This window comes from Rattus norvegicus, chromosome 1 (genome assembly GCF_021556685.1).
Source record: "Rattus norvegicus strain SHRSP/BbbUtx chromosome 1, alternate assembly SHRSP_T2T, whole genome shotgun sequence".
Taxonomy (NCBI): Eukaryota; Metazoa; Chordata; class Mammalia; order Rodentia; family Muridae; genus Rattus; species Rattus norvegicus.
This window is the reverse complement of record NC_141534.1, coordinates 164,160,026-164,179,409: the sequence shown is the minus strand read 5'-3', so window position 1 is coordinate 164,179,409 and position 19,384 is coordinate 164,160,026. Positions and strand designations below refer to the sequence as shown.

General features: G+C 41.3%; 1 protein-coding gene across 1 annotated transcript in view; it reads right to left on the bottom strand.

Annotated features, from left to right (window-relative positions):
* Positions 1 to 19,384, bottom strand: part of Gab2 (GRB2-associated binding protein 2) — a 198,070-nt gene that overhangs the window by 24,038 nt on the left and 154,648 nt on the right. The window contains exon 3 of the mRNA NM_053417.2: positions 11,857 to 12,097. Within this exon, the coding sequence (NP_445869.2) occupies positions 11,857 to 12,097 (241 nt within the window). The remainder of the gene's footprint in view (positions 1 to 11,856; positions 12,098 to 19,384) is intronic.

Here is a 19,384-nt window from a genome sequence, read left to right as displayed (position 1 = left end):
TTTGTACTTAATACAAAAAATCTTTTTCAATGCCAATGTCAGAGATGTTTTCTTATTGAACTTTCAGAGGATAGAAATAGCAGTATCTTTCACACTTAGGACTCTTATAAGTTTGAATTAGTTCTTGAATGGTATTATTGCAGTAAGAATTTATGGTATTTAAAAATTATTTCTATGGTTAGCAGCCATGGGGCTTTCTCTAAAATAGATCACTTTTTTTTCTTTTTCTTTTTTTTTTTTTGGAGCTGGGGACCGAACCCAGGGCCTTGCGCCAAGCGCTCCACCACTGAGCTAAATCCTCAACCCCAATAGATCACTTTTTAATCCATAAAACAAGTCTTAACAACACAAAAGAATCAAAATGATTTCTTGTGTCTTTTCATATAAAGGGGGAATAAAACTAGAAATCCACAGCAAGAGAAAATACAAAAACTATTAAAACTCATAAAGATTCAATAATATACTTGAAAATGAAGTGAGTTGTTGAAAAAATCAGAGAGGACATTTAAAAGTTTCTAGAATCAAATGAAAATGAAAACATAACTTAACAGAGCCTTAAGGTCACAGCAAAAACATTCTAAGAAGGAAGCCTATAGCTATGAGTATATCATTAGAGAATCTAAAAAGCCTCAAATAAATAATCTAGCATTGTACCTCATGGTCCTAAAAATATGAACATTCCACACTCAGAAGCAGTAGACATGAAGAGATAGTAAAAACTGTAGGAATTACCAAATGAACAATATAAAGAATTAATGAAACAAAAGTTGGTTCTTTGAAAACAAAAGATTGACACACTTTAGCCATATCAACCAAAAGAAGTAGCAAAGTCCCAATTTAGTAAAATCAGAGGCTTCTTGAAAAGAGATGTTTAAATAAAATACTAACAGAATCCAGAGGCTCATCACTGATAGTTTGAAAATCTATATTCTAGGAGGCAGAGGCAGGCAAATGGATTCTAAGAGTTTGAAGCCAGTCTAGTCTACATAGTAGTTCCATTCCATCCCAGGCTACAGTATGAGACCCTGTCTCAAAACAACAACAACAGCAACACCACCACCAACAACAGCAGCAGCAGCAGCAACAACAACAACAACAACAACAACAACAACAACAACAACAACACAAAAGCAAAAAAAGCAAAAGAAAGGAAAATCTATATACTAGGCTAGACATGGATGGTTCATTCATCCCAGCATTTCAGAGGTAGAGGCAGGAGGATTGGAGTTTAAGTTTTGTTTTGGCTACATTGCAAGGTTGAGGTCTGCCTGGTCTACATGAGACACTGATCTCTGAAAAACAAAACAAAATCTATATTCCTAAATTGAGAAAATCTGCAATAAATAAATAAATGTATGACTTACCAAAATAAAATAAAGAGAATATAGATACTTTAAACCAATCTGTAACATGTTATCAGATTGGGGCAGTGGTAAGCAGTCTCCTGACAAAAGCAACACGGTTCCACCAGCTCTTTAGAGAAGACCCAACAACAGTGCTCAGCTATTCTATGAAACCGAAGGGGAAGGAGCGCCACCAAGCTCATTCTAGGAAGCCTGTATTAACCTGATGCTAACACCAGAAAAAAACACAATAAAAAACTACTGATTGATTTTTTTGATGAGCATGGATGCAAATATTGTCAATAAAGTATTTGCACATCAAATTCAATACCACCTTTAAATGATCATGACCAAGTTGGTTTCATTTCAGGGATGGCTCAACATATTCATATCAATAAATTTCATACAGCACATATAAATCACAAGATAATCTCAATAGATGCAGGAAAGACCTTAGATAAATCACAGCATTCCTTCATGATAAAGCCCCGGAAGGGACCAAGAATAAGATGAACATACCAGGGCTGGAGACATGGCCAGTGGTTAAGAGCACTGATTGCTCTTCCAGAGGACCTGAGTTCAATTCCCAGCAACCACATGGTGGCTCACAACCATCTGTTATGGGATTCGATGCCCTCTTCTGGTGTGTCTGAAGACAGCTGCAGTGTACTCAAATAAATAAAAATAATAATAAAAAACCATTAAAAACTTTGGTTCTTTAAAAAAAATGAACATACCAACATAATAAAGATGGTGTCTCTGTTTTCCCTGTCACTCTTCCCACCAATATCAGCCAGGAGGCCAGGCCACTGAGCCTGCAGTAGTGGACAAATAGCCCCAGCATGTGCTGTGGGTCACCTACACTGGGGTGGAGGTGAACAAGCTGGGCAAAGTGCTAATGCCTGCCCAGGTTAAGAATAGGCCCACCAAGGGGTTGGGGATTTAGCTCAGTGGTAGAGCACTTGCCTAGCAAGCGCAAGGCCCTGGGTTCGGTCCCCAGCTCTGAAAAAAAGAAAAAAAAAAGAATAGGCCCACCAGCATTTCATTGAGATGGCCTTGACCCAGAGAAACTATGCTCTGATCCATATAAACCCGATGCTCCCAAATGTAAGAACCCCAAATTCAGAGACTGGCACCATTTCTGGTGGTCAACATAAAAGGGCAAGGCATCAGCAATGGAATGGTATTCTCAGACTACATGGGCTCTGGGCCTCTTGGTGGCAACTGGCCTCCACAACTAGGTCTGGCTGGTGTATGAGTAGGACAAGCCACTGAACTATGACAAACTATCCTTAGCAAGAAGGGATAACTGGGGGTGGGCACAGTTACCAGGTGAAGCAGGAAGGCTATGTGCCAAGCTGTACAAGCTGTCTGGGAAGTAGGAGAGCCATGGAGGCCTGTGGCCCTGGGGACCTTCCACAGTATTGCTAAGTTGTATGAAGCATGCCTGCCATCTCTCCCCCTTTCCCTCATTGGGTGTCCTGAGCTGTGCCAGGATAGAGGTTTAGGGTAACTTTTCCCACTGCCCATCCTTATGATTCCAGATAGTCACATCCTGGTCTATGTTTGATTGAATTTAGGCTCCATCTGGGGGATATTTGGTATTCTAAATGGAGTCATTATATTGTTAATGCAAGAAAAGCAATTCTGAGAAACAAGACATTCTGCTAACACCAGGTCCACAGATAAGAGCGTGAGAGCTAGTGTTGTCTGTTAGTACTTTAGCAAAGAGACTCAGTCCAGAACCATGTGCTGTGACATCTTCTGAGATGTGGTTTTAGGGTCCCGTCCTGAGACAAGCCAAGGCTTCCATCTCCACTAAGCCCTGACAGTTTGGTTCCATCAGATGGCTGCACAGGTGCTGATGCCCCATGGCTCTCTAAAGAACAAGGCTACTGTGCTGAGGCACGGCCGAGGAGAGATACCCTACTAAGTCTGTGCTTGTCAATGGTGTGAGCAGAAGTCATTGGAGTTGCTAGGTGTGTTAATCCTCTGCTCAACATCAAATTAAAAAAAAGCACTAGATTCAGAAAAAAAGATTATATATGGCAAGCCTATACTAAATGTGTACAAAACAAACAAACAAAAAACCCCCAAAGTATCCATTTAAAATTAGGAACAAGCTGGAGAGATGGCTCAGCGGTTAAGAGCACTGACTCTTCTTCCGGAGGTCCTGAGTTCAATTCCCAGCAACCACATGGTGGTTCACAACCATCTGTAAAGAGATCTGATGCCCTCTTCTGGTGTGTCTGAGGACAGCATACTCACATAAAATAAATAAAATTAGGAACAAGACAGTGTATACACTGTCTCAGTTCTTACTTGGAGTCATTCTTGAAGTTTTAGCTAAATCAATAAAACCAGAGAAAGAAGCAAAAGGGGTATAAATGGAAAAGAAATAAGAGTCTCTCTATTTGCAGATGGTAGGATCCTATACCTAAAAGACCCTAATGATTCTACCAGCTGATAGAGCTGGTAAACAATTCAGCAAAAAAGCAGGATATAAAAATCAATGTTCCAAATTCAGTACTTTTCCTATATTCTAAAATGACCTTTAAGAATGTAGTCAAGGAAAAAAACATTCATACAACTTAACAAAGAAACAAACAAAACCAGAAATGAATGTAACCAAGGGCACAGCAACAGTGCACAGGTTGCTTTGACCAACCCTACAGCTCTCCTTAAGGGCAGAAAAGCATGAGTGTGAAGAGGATATCCACCTTGTCTCCTCATAGTCCCAACCCTCAGAAGGATCGTTTGATTTTTAGTCTAAGTACAGCTTTGAAATCCTCATCATACTTGCTTGAAGTCACTAACCAAAGAATAAGGGGAGTCCTAAATGAAAGGTGGGATGGGGTCTGAAGTCTAGCAGAGAGGCTGGACTGAAGTCTAGCAGAGGCTAGCTGTTGCCTGATTGTTCCAGAAACAAAGGATTTTGTAACTGCACAGTCTCTTCTGAAACGTCTGCTTCCCATTGTCTCAACTGCTCAACATTTCTTTTTTTTTTTCTTTCTTTTTTTCGGAGCTGGGGACCAAACCCAGGGCCTTGTGCTCGCTAGGCAAGCGCTCTACCGCTGAGCTAAATCCCCAACCCTCAACATTTCTGCAGGGATGGAATCTTCTTCAGAAACCCACACTACAGTAGCTTTATTTATGTAGATGGTCATGGGGATGCACCACTGACAACTCATATTCCAACGGTGACCTGACCTGTTGCAACTAGAAGCAGGAAAGACAACCTAAAGAAGACTGCAAAACCTGCACCCTTGCCTTCCCAGCTTTGAACACTACTTCGAAACAACCTATAACACAAGCTACACTGGCAAAAAGATTCTTTCAAGTCATAGATTTACACCAGGGTCTCACTGGTTCCCTAGACATTATCTTGAGCTAACTCCTCTTCACAGAAGAGCCATAGAAAATCTAACTTATATGGATAGTAAATCAAATCCTCAAATCAGGTATATGATCTAAACCAACTTCAGGGTCCAGGAATCTAAGAATTTCATTTTATTGAATAGAATATGGAAAGAAATACATTCTAAGGAGAACTGAAATTTAGCTCAGTAAAACAGTTTCTTTCTAAATAAGTAAAGCAGAACAGACACATACACAGCAAGATAAAACAAAAATAAACAAATGTAACCGAGGAAGTAAAAGACCGTTACAATAAAAGCTTTAATGGAGAATGAAGTTGAAGACAACACCTGAAGATGGGAACACATTACCTACTCATAGATTAGCAGAATTAATGAAACGAAAATGGCTGTATCTACAGATTTAATGCAGTCCCCATCAAAACTGAAATAGAATTCTTCACAAACCTAGAAAAAGCAATTCTAAAATTCATATGGAAACCACACTCACACACCCACACACATACCAAAAGCAATCTAAATTAAGAGTAATCCCCTGCATAATTCTTGAACTTAGAGCAATTGTTTCAGCTTTCTTCAAATCAGCATAATGTTGGCTACGAGTCTATCATAAGTAGCTTTTACTATACTACTCATATAAGCCTTCTGTTCTTAATTTATTCAGCCTTTTATCATAAAAGGTTTTTGAATTTTACCCAGTACTCTTCTACTGTGATAACATGATTTTTTTCCTTTCATTTTGCTGATGCTGTGTACTATGTCTATTCATCCTTATATCTGCATCCTTGGAATGAAATCATTTTGATCACAGTGAATGATTCACTTACATATTTGGTATGTGATTGTGTGTATCTATGTGGGCTTGGGCACAGGTATGCCACAGCATGTGTGTGGAGGTCTGAGGATAATTTGCAGGAGTTTTTTCTCTCTTCCTACTATGTGGAGTCCAGGGATTAAGCTTGTCAGGTTTGGCAGTAACTACTTACCTGCTGAGCTATACTGCTGTCACTTAAAACATGCTTTGGGAGAGGGTGTGGGCCTGTGGTGGCAAATGGTCTTTCTGATGTGCTACTGAACCTGATTTACTCATATTTTGTAGGAAAGTGTTACATTTCATTCAAGTTCATGAAAAAGATTCATCCATGGCTTTATTTCTTTTTCTTTCCTGGTAGTGTTTGGTTTTGGTAACAGGGCAACTAGACTCCTAGAATAAATGTGGAAGAATCCTCAACTGGAGACAAATGAGCATTAATTTTTACTTATAGGTTTCATAAAATTCAGCAGTGAGACCACTTAGTTCTAGGTTTTTCTTCTTGGCAACATTGATTCTCTCTATTTGAATTATATTGATTATAATAGCTTGTATTTCAACTCTAATTTTATTTGTATATTTCCCTTTTTCTCCTTGGTTAGCTTACCTAGGACTGTTAATCTTATTTGGCCTTTCAAAACCTGATTTTTTGTTTCATGATTCCCTGGTTGTTTTTTTTTTTTTCTTTTTCTTTTAGTTTGTGTTACAGGAATGGTGTAGGCTTTTGTGTTTTAACGCTTGGTTCTCAAATGGTGGTGCTGTTTTGGAAAAGTATGGGTCCTAACTAGAGGAAGTAAATTAGCAGGGAGAGAGCAGGCCTTCAATGCTCTAAAATCTACTTCTAGCTCCATCTGTTTCCTGATCTGCTGAGATGTCAGGATAAGGCAACACACACACACACACATACACACACATACACACACATACACACACACACACCCATGACACATACACACACACACGATACACTGACACACACACTCACATCACACACACACACACCCATGACACACACATACACATGATACACTGACACACACACGCATACACACATGACACACTGACACACACACTCACATCACACACACATGACACACTGACACACACACTCACATCACACACACATGACACACTGACACACACACATCACACACACATGACACACTGACACACACTCACATCACACACACATGACACACTGACACACACACATCACACACACATGACACACTGACACACACACATCACACACACATCACACACACACATGACACACACATGACACACTGACACACACATCACACACATGACACAGACACACTCACATCACACACACATGACACACTGACACACACACATCACACACACATGACACACTGACACACACACTCACATCACACACATGACACACTGACACACACATCACACACATGACACACTGACACACACACTCACATCACACACACATGACACACTGACACACACACTCACATCACACACACATGACACACTGACACACACACTCACATCACACACACATGACACACTGACACACACACATCACACACACATGACACACACATCACACACACATGACACACTGACACACACACATCACACACATGACACACTGACACACACACACATCACACACACATGACACACTGACACACTCACATCACACACATGACACACTGACACACACACTCACATCACACACACATGACACACTGACACACACTCACATCACACACATGACACACACACTCACATCACACACACATGACACACTGACACACACTCACGTCACACACACATGACACACTGACACACACACATCACACCCATGACACACTGACACACACTCACATCACACACATGACACACTGACACACACACTCACATCACACACATGACACACTGACACACACACACATCACACACACATGACACACTGACACACACACTCACATCACACACACATGACACACTGACACACACACTCACATCACACACATGACACACTGACACACACACACATCACACACACATGACACACTGACACACACACACATCACACACACATGACACACTGACACACACACTCACATCACACACACATGACACACTGACACACACACTCACATCACACACACATGACACACTGACACACACATCACACACACATGACACACACTCACATCACACACATGACACACTGACACACACTCACATCACACACACATGACACACTGACACACACACATCACACACATGACACACTGACACACACACTCACATCACACACACATGACACACTGACACACACACATCACACACACATGAAACACTGACACACACACTCACATCACACACACATGACACACTGACACACATACTCACATCACACACACATGACACACTGACACACACACACACACACACACACACACACACACACACACACACACCCCTGTAGCTGAGGACAGAGCTGCTCATGCCTTCTGCCATCAGGCCATGAATTATATCCTTACAACTTTCAGACATTTGGGGCTTTGCACTTTATATTTGAGACTTTGTTTATAATATGAGTTGTACTAATAGAGGCATAGTTTGATGTAGTTTGTGCTCTTAGTGGAACTGGAATTCCCAAAATGCTTTTCAAAGTTTCTACATTGCTTTTTTTTTTGGAGCTGGGGACCGAACCCAGGGCCTTGTGCTTGCTAGGCAAGTGTTCTACCACTGAGCTAAATCCCCAACCCCTCTACATTGCTTCTAAAACTCACCTTTACTTCTTCTAGTATGCATTAAAAACATTGATCAAAACATTTAAAGTCTTATCAGGCTGGCTCTCAGATCTATATTTATTTTCATCTGTTCCCATACACTAAATTTTCTTGACTATGGGTCAACATTTTTACAGCTTCTTTCCAAGTCAAAATACATGGTGAATATTTTGGGTTACATGTTATAGCAACTTCATAGGTAAAGTCAGAGACATTGAATCTCTTTTTGCAGTGTACTATTCTTTTAAATTCCTTCTTCTTGTTATTAATAGTAGACAATGTACAACAGGGTTTTGTTATGTAATATAGACCAACCTGAATCTGTGCTGAAGCACAGGCTGGCCTGACCATCCTGTCTCATCCTCCCTCCTGAATGCTGGTAGTACAGGCACTGTTATCATGCCCAGCTGGTTCAAGTGTTTATTTTCCATATATGATTTGTCATATAACTTCAAAAAGCAGCAATATATTAATTTAAAAATGCACAGTACATGGCAAAAAAATTACAAATGCTATGAGAAAACAAAAGGATACAATACTAATTATGGAAGAAATGAATTCTGGCCAGGAAGACTAACAGGCTTCCAGAGAAGACAAAGGGTGGGACAGGAATACTGTAGCTGCTAGCACCAGCAGAGATCTTTATGCATTTGTTCTCGAATGCTTTAGCAGTTCATGGAAGTGGAAGTCTATGGAAATGTTAATATTTTATAAAGTCTTCTACTTAAAGTGTAATCTGTAGACAAGCTGCACTGGACAGCATTTGGTACTTCTCAGAAAGGCAGGCTCTCAGGACCCTGCCTAGGCATACTGAGCCAGAAAGATAATTTCAGTAAGATCCATAGGTATTTCAAAATGCTAGTAGTAGGCACTGAAGTCCTCACTGACTCATCAGTCTGTGATCTCTCATTCTGGGCTCCCGAGCAATCATACTTGCCCTAGAAGAGGACACATTCTCCAGACAACTGAGTGTCTGAGTACTAGGTATTTTCTATTTTATGACTATTAGCGAGCTTCTGCATTAGCTATTCTCATACTGCAGATAAGGGAACTGAAGGTGACTGTGGTTAAATAGGTGGTCTAAGATCTCAAGGAAGCAGCATAGCCTGAATTTGAGCTGAATATGGCTGATTTTTAAACCTGTAACATTCTTTTCAGTATAGCACCCTATCTCTCACCTGTAATTGAGAGAAGCAAGTGATACTCACATGTCCATCAGTCACTAATTCAGAGGCCCAGGCTACTTCACTCTATCTTTTTATCCTTCATCTTTTAAGTTGGGAGAGGACAAACTAGTGTTGAGAGCCTCTCTTGTGTGGTGGTAACTCAGAACAGCAGCTGAGTGACGTGGTGTAGAGAAGATTACAGAACTGAGACAATCAGAGTCTAGCCCTAACCCTGCTATATATTAATTGTATGCTCCTGTTTTGTCACAATAAGGTAAAGATATCTCATCCACATTAACTGTCTCTCAGTGTGTTTTACTGGTTCAAGTGACATCATGAAAACATTTCCACATATAAGAAGAATTATATTAATAGTTTTGTTTGAATGCATGTTTCTTATTGCTGTTCTTTTATCTGTGAAGAGACACCATGACCAGGGCAACTTTTTTTTTTTTTTTTTGGTTCTTTTTTTCGGAGCTGGGGACCGAACCCAGGGCCTTGCGCTACCACTGAGCTAAATCCCCAACCCCTACCAGGGCAACTTTTATAAGAGAAATAATTTAATTGGGGGCTTGCTTGCAGTTTTAGAGGGTTAGTGATCAGCATGGCAGAAAGCAAACAGGCACGGTGCTGAAATAGTAGCTGAGAGCTTTACATCCTAACCCATAGGCAGGAGGGAAGGAGGGAGGGATATATATATATATATCTCCATAGAGAGGGGGGGAGAAGGAGGAGGAAGAAGAGGAGGAAGATGAGGAAGAGGAGGAGGAGGAGAGGGGAAGGGAGCATAGGAGGGGACAGAAGAGGACAGGAGACTAGACATAGCCTGGGCTTCTGAAAACTCAGAGCCACCCTCAGGGCCACACCTCCTTTAAGAAGGCTATACATACTCCAGCAAGACCTAATCTTTCCCAAACAGTTCCACTAACTGGGAACCAAACATTTAAACATATGAGCCTGTCATTCAAACCACCACTGTGTATTTGTATGCGCCTGCGTGGTGCACCACAGCACATGTAGAGAGGTCAGAGAACAACTCTTGGAAGTTGGTTTTCTCCTGTCACTGTGTGAGATCTGGTGATTGAAATCATAGCATTAGACCTGTGTATAAGTGACTCTACCTACTGAAACACCTTGTTGGTCTTTTGCCTTAGTTTTATAAACTAAGAATTATACATTACTAAAGCAGTTTAGAAACATGATTTGTAATCTGGCTATGGAATCAACTGAAAACTTATTCTGGCAAAACTGTGTGCTCATTTCTTCTAACAATGAGAACAAAGCTAATAAAAATAGGTATAGGTTTTGCACCCAGAATGTTCTCTAGAATGCCCTAATAGATACAATTTCTACCTTTGTTGTCTAGTCATAGCCACATGACATACAAGAGTAATAGGCACTTGAAATAAGTTGTGATGGTTAATCTTGATTGTCAACTGACTACATCTATAATCACTATGGCAATATATTTCTTTTTATTTTTTCTTTTTTTCGGAGCTGGGGACCGAACCCAGGGCCTTGCGCTTGCTAGGCAAGCGCTCTACCACTGAGCTAAATCCCCAACCTCCGCAATATATTTCTTATGGTGTCAATGAGGGTATTTCTAGAAATGTTAAATTGAAGAGAGAAGATCCAATCTGTGTGTAACAGGATCCATTTCATAGGATGGGGTCCTGGAGTGATTTAAAAGGAGAAAGCAGGTGTATTTATGTCTGCATCCTGATTTGTATGCAGTAAAACGAGGTGCCATGAGCTCCTGTCTTTTCTGCTGATACCGTATTCCCCTCTAAACTGTGAGGCAGAATAGATCCCTCCTTCTGTCAGCTGCTTCTCATTAGGAAGGAGAAAAGTACTACACTGACAGAATGTGATTGCATTTAAATTTTCTTTTAGCTACTGTAAGGCTACACAGGCACATTTAAGGGCACATACATTCATACATACATACACACATATGAATGGTAATTGAGGAACAGCACAACACTAGAGCTGAGATACAAGGAATTTCAGCAGTGTTAAGGGTTTCTAGCTGGACTCCTGAAGCCAGCAAGAAAGTGACTGTTATGCTGTAGTTCTGAAACTTTATACCCTAATGCTTCTTAACCCCAAATCAAACAAGTATTTTATAACATGATTGCTGAGTAATGAGATAATAATTTCTCTGGAATTCAATGATGATTTTGTAGCATCTCAGATCAAACCAAAAATTATGAAGGTTATATAAACAATAAAATGTTTTGTTATCTTTGTGTTTCTTTGCCTAAAAAAGTAAAATTTTTTTACTCCCTTGTCTTTAAAACCGAAATTCAGGGACTAGAAAGTAATAGGTCCCAAGTGATCACTTTCCACATGGTGGCCATGGCAGTCTCCTACCTTGAGTTTTCTGTCCTTCTGCTTATGCACTGGTGCAAGTAGAGATACTCCTGAGGTGCACTGGTGGACAAGGCAGGCTGCATGTGGCTTGACATAGGGGGCTCAAATGTGAATAAAGTGGGCTGGCTAGAGTGTGAAGGGGCTGAGGACTTCCGTTCTCGGAGCAGGTGCTGACTGGAGCTGAACTCAGCTGGAGAGGAGCGGGGACCGTGACTGGCTGAAGAAAGGTTTCTCAGGGAGTCTGTGAAAAGAAGAAAGGATTCTGTGAGTGAAATAAAGTAGGGAAAATGTCCTTATCCTAAAGACAGTTGTCAGAAGGAGAGAAAGTCTTCTGATAAGACACAGTAATATGGCTGCCACATTTTCTCCTTCTTACATTCATTACCTCTGTCTTCCCAGGGAGGCAGGTTAGGCCTTGTGGCCATCTTGGCTGAATGGGAGATGGGTTACACCTCTGAAAAGCTTAGGAGTGGTCTGAAGGCCAGGTTATCATAACCTAGACCTCATCTGTTCTACCCCAGTGGGTTTGCCTGTCCAATCCCAGAGTGACCTTGCCATTGATAAGACTAGACTCTGGATGGGTGAGCACCATGCTTCCTTCCTGTAGGGGGCTTATGTGGAGAGCAGATGAAGTCTGGAGTGAATGTCTACTGTTGACATACCCATGGCCTTGTCAAGGACCTCAGTGACTCTGACCCATGAGCCTTCCTCAGGTGAGGCTCAGAGGCATGGCAAGACCTTCCTCTGGTCTAGGTAACAGTGTTTATGAATAAGTGGCCACTGTGTGTGCAAAACTAGCCAGTGTGTGCAAAAAACTAGAAACCTTAACTCCCCCCCTCCTGGAGGACTACAACCTAAGACTTTCCCCTACATAGACCTCCTACCCAGACTAGTCAACTTCTCCTCCTTGTGTTATACATAACAAACAGGACTGGGGTTCTGGTTTGTAGGTGTTCAACAGAAAGCCTAGTCCAAAACTTTTCTATATGTCTGTATGTTGTTTCTTATGGCCTGGAACTCATATGTAGACAAATTAGTCTCTAACTCAGAGATCTGCTTGCCTCTGCCTCCTGAATGCTAAGATTCGAGTTGTGCACCAACATGCTTGGCTGGCTGTCCTTTCTTTATTCTTCTGTCACCCCAGTCAGGGTTTCCAGGACTAACTCATTTAGAGTATAGCAGGTCCCTGCTGTTATTACCTCCCTCAAAGCTTCTGGCTTTGCTACATGAAACATTGCTTACTAAAGACTCATTGATTAATATCCGGAATGACACCTTCATGCAATAATGACAAAAGCACAAATAAAAGCAGAGGAATTCCTTCAGATGAGACCTTGCCAGTCCTGGTGTTCTTCCATATCTTCTAAGGGCATTTGTTCTCTGCTTCCCACTTTTCTCTTTCCACTAGTCTTTCTTTTTTTTCTCTCTCTCCTTATCTCAAACTTTCCTCTGTTGTATTAGAAAGGAAGTGAGGTATTTAAGGACAGATAAAGCTTTAAAGTACTACACCCCAAGTCCAAAGCATTATTCATTTGGCTGGCTCTCTAAGCTCAGCCCACATTTCCTTAGTCTGACCTACTTCCTGCTTTCTCTCCACACATAAGCAAAGCAGATGGAAGCATCATCAGCCCTTGAACATAGCAGACTTTTGGGGAGTGGGGGTAGGGGTAGGGAGTGATTCTTTGATTCTCCTTATGCTGTTCCTTCATCTTGGATTCCTTCTCTATACTTCTAGCAAGCTCATATGAATACTTCAAGACCCCATGCAAATAATACATTCCTATAAACACCTTGCAGAATGCTTTTTTTCTTTCTGTGAGCTGACAGGTTTCAGATCATGCCTCGTTAAGGCCTATGGTCATTCTGCTTCCTTGCTCTTGGTTTCTGAGAACTGTGTCAGTGAGGTTACTGCTATACAGTCCTAGCATTTACTTAATAAAGTCCTATATAGGAGGCTCTTAGTCCACGATTACATAAAAAAAAAAACACTTGGTATTTAAAATTCCAACAGTGAAACATATTCTCAAGAAATACAGGTATAAAAATATAGGTTGAGATAATGTGCTAGGTAGGGAAGAATATTTTGGGAGATGATGGATTTCTAGAGCATTCAAATCCTATCAGAAGCGACAAGGTTCTTTAGCTACTGTTTTCTGACCTGTTTTAGGCTGTCCTGTCCCATGGCCCACGGCAGGGTCAGCAGCCTATTGGTGCTCTACAGTACTAATTACACTCTAGTCACTCCTAGGACTGAAAAGTCAATGGGCCTCCAGGGAGAAACTGTTCCCTGATAGCTGCATTGATCTCCCAAATGAATTCCTATACCAGGTCTCATAGTGACCTGGATGTTTGTTAACAGAATCAATGCATTTATTATTCCATTAGATTTGCAAAATGAACTCTCTAATGGTGGATGATAGAGGGTTTATACTAGGGACAGAGTAGTCATGGCACCAGGGGAGGAACATAAGCTCTGTCTGAGAAGACACAGGGGAACTGTAAAAAGAAACCCTTTGGTGAGGTTCTAAACCCTCAGTTGACTTTCTGGCTTCCTCTTGCTTTGTCTATCTCTTAATTCCTCAGACTCTAGCTACAGACTTTCCCATAACTCCCCTCTGACCCTAAAGCCTTTCTCTGGAGGAATATTGCCTATTATCAAGCTTTTAATGCCACTCAAATGATGACAACTCTCAAACTTCAATCTCTAGCTCAGTCCTTCCAAAGCTTCCTACTGTACATCACCCTCTACTTGCTGGCCGAACAGCTAGTGAAGCTCAGAAACCTAAGCCAAACTCTTTGGTCCAACACTTTCTGTATTGGACTGCTTCAGGGAAGTGCATCAATACCTTTTCTCATCAGTCACAGAGAATGACTCTCCCTGGCTTCTCAACATCCATGACAATCTGCCATTGCCACACATACAATGGCTTCCTGTCTCCTTCAGATGACTTACAGAGATGTGTCTCTTTTGAAAACTATCCTCTTGTTTATTTCTTCCACAGTATTTCTTACTAATTCTCTTTGCACTTCAGAAGATTTCCAGAAACTTATCAGTCTCTCCCTCATCATTCGGCTCCTCAGGCATTAGATTACAAACTCAGTGAATGGAGAAAGTCCAGCACTTTCATAATAGTTGTGACCTTGTGTCATACCTACTGCATTAAACAATTTAATATTTGTATTAAACAAATAAAACACACAAAATAATAAAGTACTACTTCGTCAGTAACAGTTAATGATTTCTTATTGCTTTCAAAATAAAGGTTCCTTGGTTTGACAATAAACTTTTTTTATCTTATCCTTTTATCATGACCTTTATTTTGTCTGATCAATCAGTGCTTCCCTCCCATCCTGCAATAAATGACTAATATGGTAGCTAAAAGGTATGATTATCTGTACCTCTGCAGCCTCACCTTAAGCATAGACTGGAGTCAGTTGTGTGACCCAGTACATTTACTCGTAGTGTGATTTTGCCTCTCAGAATCTCAGTGTCTTTGTTCATAACTCAACACAGGGAACTGAAAGACACATATAATCTTTATTACCTTTATTACTTATTTATTTAACTATGTTTGATTTGGGGACTGGATATGTATACCACAGTGCACATGAGGAAAGCAGAGGTGCCTACATATAGAAGATCGCTACGTAGTGATAGCCTACATAATGAAATTTTAAAGAAATCCATCAACAAAATATCTCTGTCTGAATTTATGTGATTATCGACTGGTGCCTGACTTCTGGGAGTTGTCTCTTTTTCTACTATGTGGATCTGGGGTGGGTGTGAAATCAGGCTGTCAAACTTAGCATCAAGTGCTTTTACCTGCTGAATCTTCTTACAGGCCCGAGACAGACAATCTTGGCAAGCAGGGTATAATACAAATCTTACATGTTGCTGGTAATGACATGTGATCCAATTGTCTCTGTATCTCTAATACACATAACTATTGCAGCATACTCAAACATGTTTGTTTAACAAGCATACTGAATAAATAAAACGATCTTCACTAACTCTACATCTGACAGAGGGCTAATACTCAAAATATACAAAGAATTCAAGAAGTTAAACATGAGCAAACCGAATAACTCCATTAAAAGTGGGATACAAAGCTAAACAGAGAATGCTCAATAGAGGAATCTGAAATGTCCAACGTCCTTAGTCATCAGGGAAATACAGATTAAAATGACTCTGAAATGCCATCTTACACCCATCAGGATGGCTAAGAAACAACCTCAAGGGACAGCACATGCTGGCGAGGATGTGGAGCAAAGCAAATACTCTCCATTGTTGGTGGGGGTGCACACTTGTACAACCACTCTAGAAACCAATGTGCCAGTTTCTCATAAAATTGGCAATAGTTCTACCCCAAGATTCAGTTTTATCACTCCTGGGCATATACCCAAAAGACACTCCATCATACTACAAAGGACACTTGCTCCACTATGTTCATAGCAACTTTATTTGTAATAGCCAGAAACTGGAAACAACCCAAGTGTCTTGCAACTGAATAATGGATAAAGATAATGTGGCTTCCTGGTTGCTGCCGCTGCAGAGAGCCCCTGGGCAGCACCCCACGAGCGAACCTGAGCCTCGGGACCACAGGTAAGACCAAATTTTCTGCTGCAAGAAAGCTGCCTGGTGAGCTTGGGACACACAGAAGCAGAATTTCTCTAGAACCGGGCACGTTCTGTGTTTACCGGAAGTCCCACACCCGCGGATCCTGGCCCGCAGCAGCTCTCTGCTCCCAGACCCGGTGAGAGAGAGACCCAACCGCCTGGTCAGGTGGGCACTCCTGAGGCTGCAGAGCGAAAGAGACCACCAACACTGCTCACCCCTGCCCACATCCCTGGCCCAAGAGGAAACTGTATAAGGCCTCTGGGCTCCCGTGGGGGAGGGCCCAGGAGCGGCAGGACCCCTGCAACAGACACCGCCGGACCCTGAAGGAAACAGACCGGATAAACAGTTCTCTGCACCCAAATCCCCTGGGAGGGAGAGCTAAACCTTCAGAGAGGCAGACAGGCCTGGGAAACCAGAAGAGACTGCTCCCTGCACACACATCTCGGACGCCAGAGGAAAAAGCCAAAGACCATCTGGAACCCTGGTGCACTGAAGCTCCCGGAAGGGGCGGCACAGGTCTTCCTGGTTGCTGCCGCTGCAGAGAGCCCCTGGACAGCACCCCACGAGCAAACCTGAGCCTCGGGACCACAGGTAAGACCAAATTTTCTGCTGCAAGAAAGCTGCCTGGTGAACTCAAGACACAGGCCCACAGGAACAGCTGAAGACCTGTAGAGAGGAAAAACTACACGCCCGAAAGCAGAACACTCTGTCCCCATAACTGACTGAAAGAGAGGAAAACAGGTCTACAGCACTCCTGACACACAGGCTTATAGGACAGTCTAGCCACTGTCAGAAATAGCAGAACAAAGTAACACTAGAGATAATCTGATGGCGAGAGGCAAGCGCAGGAACCCAAGCAACAGAAACCAAGACTACATGCCATCATCGGAGCCCAATTCTCCCACCAAAACAAACATGGAATATCCAAACACACCAGAAAAGCAAGATCTAGTTTCAAAATCATATTTGATCATGATGCTGGAGGACTTCAGGAAAGACCTGAACACACTTAGGGAAGCACAGGAAAACATTAATAAACAAGTAAAAGCCTACAGAGAGGAATCGCAAAAATCCCTGAAAGAATTCCAGGAAAACACAATCAAACAGTTGAAGGAATTAAAGATGGAAATAGAAGCAATCAAGAAAGAACACATGGAAACAACCCTGGATATAGAAAACCAAAAGAAGAGACAAGGAGCTGTAGATACAAGCTTCACCAACAGAATACAAGAGATGGAAGAGAGAATCTCAGGAGCAGAAGATTCCATAGAAATCATTGACTCAACTGTCAAAGATAATGTAAAGCGGAAAAAGCTACTGGTCCAAAACATACAGGAAATCCAGGACTCAATGAGAAGATCAAACCTAAGGATAATAGGTATAGAAGAGAGTGAAGACTCCCAGCTCAAAGGACCAGTAAATATCTTCAACAAAATCATAGAAGAAAACTTCCCTAACCTAAAAAAAGAGATACCCATAGACATACAGGAAGCCTACAGAACTCCAAATAGATTGGACCAGAAAAGAAACACCTCCCGTCACATAATTGTCAAAACACCAAACGCACAAAATAAAGAAAGAATATTAAAAGCAGTAAGGGAAAAAGGTCAAGTAACATATAAAGGGAGACCTATCAGAATCACACCAGACTTCTCGCCAGAAACTATGAAGGCCAGAAGATCCTGGACTGATGTTATACAGACCCTAAGAGAACACAAATGCCAGCCCAGATTACTGTATCCAGCAAAACTCTCAATTAACATTGATGGAGAAACCAAGATATTCCATGACAAAACCAAATTTACACAATATCTTTCTACAAATCCAGCACTACAAAGGATAATAAATGGTAAAGCCCAACATAAGGAGGCAAGCTATACCCTAGAAGAAGCAAGAAACTAATCGTCTTGGCAACAAAACAAAGAGAATGAAAGCACACAAACATAACCTCACATCAAATATGAATATAACGGGAAGCAATAATCACTATTCCTTAATATCTCTCAATATCAATGGCCTCAACTCCCCAATAAAAAGACATAGATTAACAAACTGGATACGCAACGAGGACCCTGCATTCTGCTGCCTACAGGAAACACACCTCAGAGACAAAGACAGACACTACCTCAGAGTGAAAGGCTGGAAAACAACTTTCCAAGCAAATGGTCAGAAGAAGCAAGCTGGAGTAGCCATTCTAATATCAAATAAAATCAATTTCCAACTAAAAGTCATCAAAAAAGATAAGGAAGGACACTTCATATTCATCAAAGGAAAAATCAACCAAGATGAACTCTCAATCCTAAATATCTATGCCCCAAATACAAGGGCACCTACATATGTAAAAGAAACCTTACTAAAGCTCAAAACACACATTGCACCTCACACAATAATAGTGGGAGATTTCAACACCCCACTCTCATCAATGGACAGATCATGGAAACAGAAATTAAACAGTGATGTAGACAGACTAAGAGAAGTCATGAGCCAAATGGACTTAACGGATATTTATAGAACATTCTATCCTAAAGCAAAAGGATATACCTTCTTCTCAGCTCCTCATGGTACTTTCTCCAAAATTGACCATATAATTGGTCAAAAAACGGGCCTCAACAGGTACAGAAAGATAGAAATAATCCCATGCGTGCTATCGGACCACCACGGCCTAAAACTGGTCTTCAATAACAATAAGGGAAGAATGCCCACATATACGTGGAAATTGAACAATGCTCTACTCAATGATAACCTGGTCAAGGAAGAAATAAAGAAAGAAATTAAAAACTTTTTAGAATTTAATGAAAATGAAGATACAACATACTCAAACTTATGGGACACAATGAAAGCTGTGCTAAGAGGAAAACTCATAGCGCTGAGTGCCTGCAGAAAGAAACAGGAAAGAGCATATGTCAGCAG